The 8,934-nt window shown below is 45.2% G+C and overlaps 1 protein-coding gene across 4 annotated transcripts in view; it reads right to left on the bottom strand.

The window, feature by feature from the left end:
* Positions 1-3,689: 3,689 nt before the first annotated feature.
* The window catches only part of LOC144732291 (teneurin-3-like), a 417,468-nt gene continuing 412,223 nt past the window's right edge, over positions 3,690-8,934 (bottom strand). For all 4 annotated transcript variants that reach the window (XM_078613736.1, XM_078613738.1, XM_078613737.1 and 1 more), the window contains one exon: positions 3,690-7,623. In XM_078613736.1, coding sequence (XP_078469862.1) covers positions 6,859-7,623 — 765 coding nt within the window. In that variant the 3' untranslated portion in view covers positions 3,690-6,858. The remainder of the gene's footprint in view (positions 7,624-8,934) is intronic.

Below are 8,934 nucleotides of genomic sequence, written 5' to 3'. Positions count from 1 at the left end.
CCCAGTTTGAATCCCATCCACGGCTAACATCGGTGAAGAGTGACATCAGAATATGATATTCACTCACCCGCTCCCCCCCCCCCCCGTTTAACCAACCCACAATAACCAGCATGAAGTATGGCCAACCCCCCCCCCCCCCATGAATGACATGGCATTGGGAGGAATTGTTACCAAAATTCCAAATTTCCGAAACACCTCTTTTTATCATGAAACTGTGACCACTTGTATGCACTGTGAACACCGATGGACCGAGCTGTTTTGCTCCAATGCAACACACAGAGACGACGGAATACCGTAATACATAGGATTACACTGGAATGTTAATCACACGGATGGGCCCGGTGGCAGAATGGCAGCCAAGCAGGAGGGAGAATTCTAGATTTGAAGCTTTCGTGACTGCAAGGATTCATATTCTTAGGTTTTTTCGGTAAAGTCACGTAGTTAAAAAAAAATATTAATAAAAGTAAAATTAAAATAAAATAAAAATCACGACGTTTCGGAGGCAACACAAGCTTCCGTCTTCAGGTGGAACCGTCACAGCACGATTGATGTATCAAGTACGTTTTTTTTAGCTACGTGACTTTACCGAAAAAACCTAAGAATAGGAGGGAGAATGTGCCCGAGAGGATATCCACTGAGGAGATGGAGCGATGGGGCCTACTCATGTGGACTCTGGAGGGGGAAGGCCTTCACCAAAGCAGTGGTTAGACCATTGCTGTTGTTTTATAACACCGCACCATAGTTACATATGCCACCAATTTGTTTAAAACAACTCATTCAACAAATCAAGGATATGAAGAAATGTCACTTCCAATCTTCATGCTTATTATAGTACTAACAGAGCCGGCTTAATTAGACCAGAAGAGATATGAAGAAATTAATCAACACAAATAAAAAAAAAGTTGCGAGTTTTCAGCCTTAATTTCACGGTGACTGCCAGATGGTTGGATAACCCTGTGATGATATTTTTTCCATGCAGCTGATAATTAAGTGTGAAGCCAACATTGGTTGTAGATGCTCTGGTTCTCACTTTATTAGCGAGTGGTCAATAAACAGAGAGACACCAAGTAAACTAATTACAAAAAATAAAATGTATACAATTTATTATTGTATTTTTTTTCCGTAGCAGAAGTGCATTAGTAATTCTAGTGTCCACTAATACGTGTAATTATAGCACAGCTTGCTTATTAAGCAAAAAAAAATTGCGCAAAATTCCTGGCAACTGTTAAGACACGTTTGCTTTTTTTATACGCATTTATATATTTGACGAAAAAAAGGAAGGAGGAGAGAGTGCAGTCTATGATTAAAAACAGCACTCGCAGCAAAAAAAAATAGCAGGTGACCGTTTTATTAATTACAGCGGGCACCAGATGTATTGCCGAGTCGCAAGGTCAGAGGGCAATGTCTGACCGGGGCATTGGCAGGCTCACGAGAGTGAGTGGGGTCCTTGGGAGGGGCTGCACGCCAAATGTCCTTGGTGGAGCAGGCGATGGTTGCTAAAATTAAACAGCACGAGTCCTCTTTGACCACTTAGGGAGGAGCGCACGTGCGGAGATGAAAATTCCATCCACAAATTCGCCACACCTCCCAACTCCATTCGCCCCCAACCACTGCGCCTTTATTTATTTATTTTGAGTGTGATTTTAAAGGACACAAAGGAGGGGGGGGGGTCAATGCAATGTCATGCATTTCCATGGTGGATTGCTTGCAATGAGATCTACTCCGGTGAACGTTAATGCAGGACATTATTGGAAGTTATCGGGGCCTCCTCTACGAACAATTACACTGATTAGAGGCAATGGGAGGGACATTATGTATGATTGAGTAAATCCGCCTCCGTTTCCAGGGGCTTACACTTTTCCCTGTGCCAGGTGTGGCCATCAAAGAATGACTATGCCAGTTCATTTTCATTAAATCTGTCGGTCCGCCTGTTGAGGGAATTTGGAAAACGCAGGGGACCGAATGCCCCATCTCTCCAAACTGAAGTCACTATCTTCACTGCAAATGCTGTTTGCTGTAGCATTTCATCATAATCCCCCCCCCCGCCTTTAAAGATCAACACGGTACCTCATAAAACATTAACGCATCCGTGCTCACAGAATATTTTCCATCTCGGCATCACACACACACACACACTTTTGGCCACACACTAATTAAAGCTTAACATCTCGGATAAAATAATGCATTTCTTTAGCGATAGTGACCATGTAAGTGAAGGTGATAAGTAGTCGTAAGCCCCTTTTAGACATTTGAAATTTTCACAAATCAATAATGGCTCCAAAAGGGAAAAAGGGCATTTACAACCCCTCCCTCCCTAGCTGGTTTTTAATCTTGAGGAAATTAATAATAAATTATGCAGTGGCTAAAACCTGTCTTTCAATGCTCTTTTGCATTGGAAAATTTGGAAGAATTTTGCCCAAATTAATTTCACATCGCAATGTACATCAAAGCTGTGCCTCCTGCAAAATCCAAGACGTTTGTCAAATAAATGCAGTGATTATATTGCTTTTCGTTATCTCCAAAGCAGTGTCTCCTCTCCCTGTGCCTTCAATTAAATGCAATTTGTTATTTTGATACATTCCGCTGATCCATAAAAAAAGGGAACACTGCTCAGTTTTCCTGTCAGCCGAGTGTCCGTATTTTTGATTTACAATAACACTTGAAGCTATATTTTATCCCAGCAGTGACAATTCCTTAACTAATAGGGTGGCTCACCAAGCCAAAACGTACCTTGTGCCACGCTAAAAATAATACCAAGTAACACACATTTTGTGTGGACGGAGGCTTGATTAAGGTGACGTTGCATTAACTTACAACTAGTGCCGTTCGAGGTAATGGATGGGATTAATCGGGATGTTGCTGTGTTGTAATGAATTATGGTTGTGTCTTGGACCATTCGCTCATTCATTTTCAACTCACCGCTTCCTAGTTCCTGCATACAAAAGATTCAAATGTTCCAGAAAAACCTCACGCAAAATAATATTCAAGGTGCATTGCCATTGAAAAATCAAACAATGTTAAGAGTTCCTGGATATTCTTCTTTTCTTTAGAAAGTGCACGCACGCTCAGAGTATTTATTTTAAATTCCAGATATTTTCCCGGAATCACTCTAAAGCCTCGCTGACAGACAGTTTAAAAAATGGACAGCTTTTATCCTGTTAAGGTTGATGATGTACATTAAGCCACTCTCTGGCTTTAAAGTTACGTAAGATGGGCTTGGATGGGAGAGAATCAATTGACAGAGGACAACAAAAAAAAAGTTTCAGCGCATTTTCTGTTCAATGACCTCCATCGAGGCAACATTTATAAATGACCTCATCACCTGCTAATGTCTGCCATTTGTTTCATATGCCACAGGCATACATAACCTGCTTTTCTTCTAGATTTGAAGCTTTCGTGACTGCAAGGATTCATCCTCTTAGGTTTTTTTTCGGTAAAGTCACGTAGGTAAAATAATAATAAACGTCGTGATTTTTTATTTTATTTCTATTATTATTTCTATAATTTGTATTATTTCTTTTATTTTTACCTACGTGACTTTACCGCAAAAACCTAAGAGTATGAACCTGGTTTTCGTTTTTTTTTCATATCGAGTACGTTTTGCTTGCTGTTGTTGTAATTTGTGTAAAATGCATTTCGAAATGGTTACACCGCGGCCCGAGACGCGACACAGTGTCACACTCTGAAGCTTTTAGAAACAGTGTTTTTTTCGTTTTACTTCGTACAATCGTGACGTAGCGCAGACTTGGTCAACGTGTTTTGAACATCATTTTAGAAGAAGAAGAAACAAAAAACGCTAAACACATCTTTAAAAAGTAGCAAAAAATTAAAGCATTATTCAATCCAGTGTGTAAGGCCTTTACAAAACCTATGCATTTGCTAAAAGTTAAATACCACCCATCACTGTTAGTCCATAAATGCAGCACCAATTGACGATGGCATACAACACAAAAGCGCGGTAGAATTGTTATATGCGTCGCGATGCTCAATAATGACCAAACGGAATGACGACCCAGCTACCTTTGACCCACGGGCAACCCGAGTCCGGGCGCTGTTCACAGAACATGCAGCTAAATATGATCACGGCAAACTGCGCAGTTGTACGCTCTGAAACAGATGTGGTTCACCGAGATATACAAAAAAAAGCTTGAAAACGAGGATTAAAATAAGCATTACATTGGGCCTTCCAATACCATGTTTTGTGTGTGGAGGGAGGGAAAGTCTTTGGCAGTTGGCAGCAAGCTGACAACCAGGCATTCGATGTCTGTGATACCACCCCATAGCCACAGTTACAATAGCGTGGGTGTGCACGTGTACGTGTTGGTGTGTATGTATGGTATTTAATGAAAGTGTATTTGTGAGAGGTGCATAATTGTGGAACGCAGCGTGTAATAGTACAGACTGTATACAAAAAAGGTGAAACCCTGCAATTGCCTTCACCTATGCTGGCAGAAGGACCTCCGCTAGAGGGAGCTCTATAGAGGAGGGGTTTTTGGCCTACTCTTCCACCCTGGCCAGACACTCTTGGCAGAGGTGGGAACACCACACTTTTTTTTCCCCCACCACACACAACCTGCAAATCGACCAACGTTGGTGGTGATGCCCACTCGAACACCTGGGTGAAGAGAGGCGGGCAGGATTTAAGAAACATGCCACATTGCTCTCCACTGCTGCCTGAACGACATTGAACCGGCGAACCTCTGGATTGCCAAGTCCAGTGTGCGCTGACCATTACACCACAGCGGTCTCCTGCTGGCTGTGCATGCTGGGCGAGGGGGGCATTCACCAGCGTGGGAATGTGCACGATCATGATGGGTGGAACAATTGACCGCCCCCCCCCCGGGCAGAGATTTAATGAATTGTCGCAATTCTGGAATGCAATTAACAAATTATTCATTTAGCATCGCGGTGAATGGTAGCGCCTCTATTTGCCCGTAGTGGTCACATGGTCCCCTAGAGTCATCACACGTGGTCGATTCGTGATCAGGTGTGTACAATGGTCAGACTCGGCTGAACGTAAAGACCTGGTAAAATGAGCTAACGTCGCAGAGGCGGCTTGATGCAGCGCTTGCTACACTCACTCCTTCGCTGTGTTAGCCTTAATAGCTGCTCGCTAACAGCACTTGCCCTTAGAGTCTGGAGGCTAAACTGGGTCACACCTTTGTCTTATTTAAGGAAAAATAAGGGAGATGTTACCGATTTATGTGAACGTCAATGTGCATGAAAATAAAAGCGAACTTATACATCTGTATCGACAAGCATAAACGTTTGCGGATTACTATTTTTTGCACAGTCACTAAATAACTTAAGAACACAAAAACGATAACAGTAAAAAAAAATGGTGAAAAAAACCCCCATAAAAATATACGTATAAAAAAATGGTGGTTAACAGCCAAGGATTTCGCTCAACGTTCAAGGATTTTCACTGCTCAAATCGCACCTTCATTAACCGGTCAGTGGCTGCCTTTTGTCTGTTGAGAATTCATGAGTGGGTCTTGACAAAGCTGTGCTCCGGGATCCTTTGACAGCGAAATTGTGCGTTGATGCGAGCTCGCCTCACCAGCCATTGCACGTCCGCCCCTGTAGTGGCATTTCCCTTCGAAACGGACGGGGAAAAGCCTACGCTTTAGAAATATTCGATATTGGGTATGTAGCGCACCGCAGAGTGAACGGACGTGAAATGAAGTAAACGTAACTAAATGTTGCCTTTCTTGACTGAACGAAACAAAATTAAGCAGCATTCAAAACATTTCAAAAAAATCTTGCAAAAAAAAGTAGCATTTTTTTTATTCTTGTGAAATCTTTTTATACAAAGGGTTCAGTCGACATGTTTTTATTTACTTATTTTTATACGCCCGCATTTTCTCAACTCAAGTGCTGCATTAATGACCAATGCAGTGATGCTCCCGTGTAGTGCTAACATCACACTTTCTTAAAATCCGAGTTATTTATAATACACAATCCAACTAATTAAAGTTAAGGCGTTGGGATAACACATTTGGTTCATATGAACAAAAAATATCTAAAATACACACATTCATGTGCTCTGTCTATCCCTAGAGGCGACGCGGGCACCGTAGCCTGTTCAAACGCAGCAGACGAAATATATATAGAGAGAGAAAGACCACAGGCTCTGTGACAGTGCGACTCACGCAGTTCATCATTCTCCGTGCGGCGACGGCAGGACATCAATTCCTGCTGCTTTTGCTCTTTTTCAGAAACCAAATTCGCGTTACCACCCACTGATCACAGTTTGTTGCTCTTCTTGTGTAAAGATGCCGCCTTTTTGACTTTGCTTTGAAGCCGCTCAGAGGAGAAATGATCAGAAACGGGAAAAGCGATCCCCTGCCGTTATCAAGATTTCTCACACAAAAGCAGTTTTTTTTTCTTCCCCTCTTCATTTTTTTGTTGCATGAAGTTTTTTTTTTCTCTCTCATGCGGTTCTCTTCCTGCCCGCCGATGGGAACCCTATTTATTTCCTGGCATAGTCAGGATTCCACAATCGTAAATCAATATTTATCTCTCTTTTTTGATGGATTAAAAGAGAGAACAATGCACCGGAATTTTCCATTCCCGTTTCATGTGCAATAGTTTCTGCTTGCAAAGGAGTTTCACAGCTCATGCCTTTTTTTTTTTACAAAAAAAAGTGTTTTTTTTCTCCCCTTCCTTTCTCTATTTTATTCTGTAGACAAAAGGCAATGTACTCCCTACGAACAGGGCACTCTTTATACATACCAGAGGAGTGTGACAGTCGTTAGCCTCTCTCTGCTGTCCTACACAGCAGGTTTTGGTAAAAGAAATTTTTTTTTTATACCCGGCTGTTCCACCGGAGAAAACGAAGGCATCTTCTCCCGGCTGTCACCTGCGACCTATCTCGCTCTGCTTCAGGAACTGGATGTTGGCCGGACTGTCGGCCAGCTCCGGGTACTGCTCGGCCGAGAGGAGGTAAAACCCCTCGTAGCCGGCGACCCTCCCCTCGGCAAGCAGTTGGCGCCGCTCGCCCTCGCTCCAGGCGCGCGACGCGCTGCCCTCGTCCCCGTCGCGCACGCGCTCCTGCTCGCGCGCCCACGCCAGCGTGATGGCGCGCTGCCGCGCCACCTCGAGCGAGCGCGCCCTCTCCTCCTCCGCCGTGCCGCCGTAGCGCACGTTCAGCGCCACGCCGCCCGCCTGCAGCGACACGTCGGTGTAGCGGCGCGTGCGCCCCGCCACCAGCGCCGTCGACTGCCACACGCTGGCGTTGACGCCGCTCTCCAGAGTCTTGCGGCCGGCGGTGAGGCCCAGGGTGGCCAGGTCGCCCTCGGGGGAGCCCACCTTCACGAAGTGGTGCGTCTCCTTGCCCTCCACGGTGAAGTGCAGACCCTCCAGGTAGTGCGAGTTGTTGAGCATGGCCGCCACCCTGCGGCTGTCCTCGCTCGCGATGTTGATGATGTCGGTGGTTATGCGCCCGTGGCTGTTCGCGAACATGACCCCCTTGCCGAGGATGGGCACCACCGTCGTGAACCACACGCGGGCGTCCCGGTGCCGGCTCGCCGAGCGGTCGGGGCTGTCGCGCATGGGCAGGCTCTCCAGCGAGGTGAAGGCCTTGAGTTTCTTGTGCACCCCGCAGTCCACCCACGACACGGCCTTTGCGAGCGACAAATACGTCGTACATGTTAGACATTGCTCTGCGTGTAGTTTTCGTGTCCAGTCGTTGTCCTTCCCCCGCACCTCCGATTAGCACGGTCAAGCTACGTACGATGCGCGAAAGAAGTTCAACGTACATATATATGGTAAAGGTGTAGCCCTGCAAGTGTTTGTGCACATCACTGCTGGAAGAAGGGCCTCCCCCCACTACAGGCAGCTCTAGAGAACCTACCTAAAAAGGCTATTGGTCAACTCTTCCACGCTGGCATCATTAGCGCGGTTGGTTACGTACGGTGCGAAAGATGTATCTACGTACGTTGAACTTCTTACCCAACGGTACATAGCCAACCGATGTTCAACATACTGTGCATAGCGTGGAAGTACCCACAATTTATCCCGCCACAAACAAACCTGCTGATTGATTAATGGCGGCGTTGCCCATTTACACTGCTGAGTGGACACGGGTGATGGAGGAGGGGGGGGTCTAAGAAACTTTCCCCCATCGTTCCTCGCTGGGAGAGGGACACGGTGACCTCTGTCTGGGTTGTAAGTCCAGCACACGCTCACCAGTGCAGCACGGCAGTAACGTTGCGTGTTTGCGTGCGTGTGCAGACGAACTAAACGATGAACGCAGGAGGCAAAAGCAGACGAGGGTTTGTTTTTATCACCGTAACATTTGTGGGACATTTAAGTCGATCTATCAACTTTTCGTTTTGAAGCCCAATCTACTGCGGGATGAAGCTCCCCCACCCATACTCTTTGGTTCTTTACTTTACCGAAAGAACCAAAAAGTATAGATTCTTGCAGTCACGAAAACTTCAAATCTAGAATAATACCCCCCACCCAATGCCACGTTGATCACGATATCGCACCATGCCGGTCAGTGCAGGTTGGGAAGTGGGCGGTCGCAACACGAGATCATATATACTTCATATCACTCGCCACCAATTCTAGATTTGAAGCTTTCGTGACTGCAAGGATTCATACTCTTAGTTATTTCGGTAAAGTCACGTAGGTAAAAAATGAAATTATAATTAATAAAAATAAAACAATAAAATCACGACGTTTCGGAGGTGGGACCGTCACAGCCAGATTTGCTGCTTGATGCAGCAAATCTGGCTGTGACGGTCCCACCTGATGACGGAGTTGCCTCCGAAACGTCGTGATTTTATTGTTTTATTTTTATTAATTTTAATTTCAATTTTTACCTACGTGACTTTACCGAAAGAACTAAGAGTATATACTCGCCACCAATGTTAGCCGTGTGCGGGAATCGCGTTAACACTGTGCAGCGCGTCACACTCAGCCGGC

The sequence above is a fragment of the Lampetra planeri genome, chromosome 42 (assembly GCF_965212315.1).
Source record: "Lampetra planeri chromosome 42, kcLamPlan1.2.h2, whole genome shotgun sequence".
Lineage (NCBI taxonomy): Eukaryota > Metazoa > Chordata > Hyperoartia > Petromyzontiformes > Petromyzontidae > Lampetra > Lampetra planeri.
The sequence above is the reverse complement of the archived record's forward strand: the minus strand, read 5'-3'. Positions and strand labels throughout refer to the sequence as shown.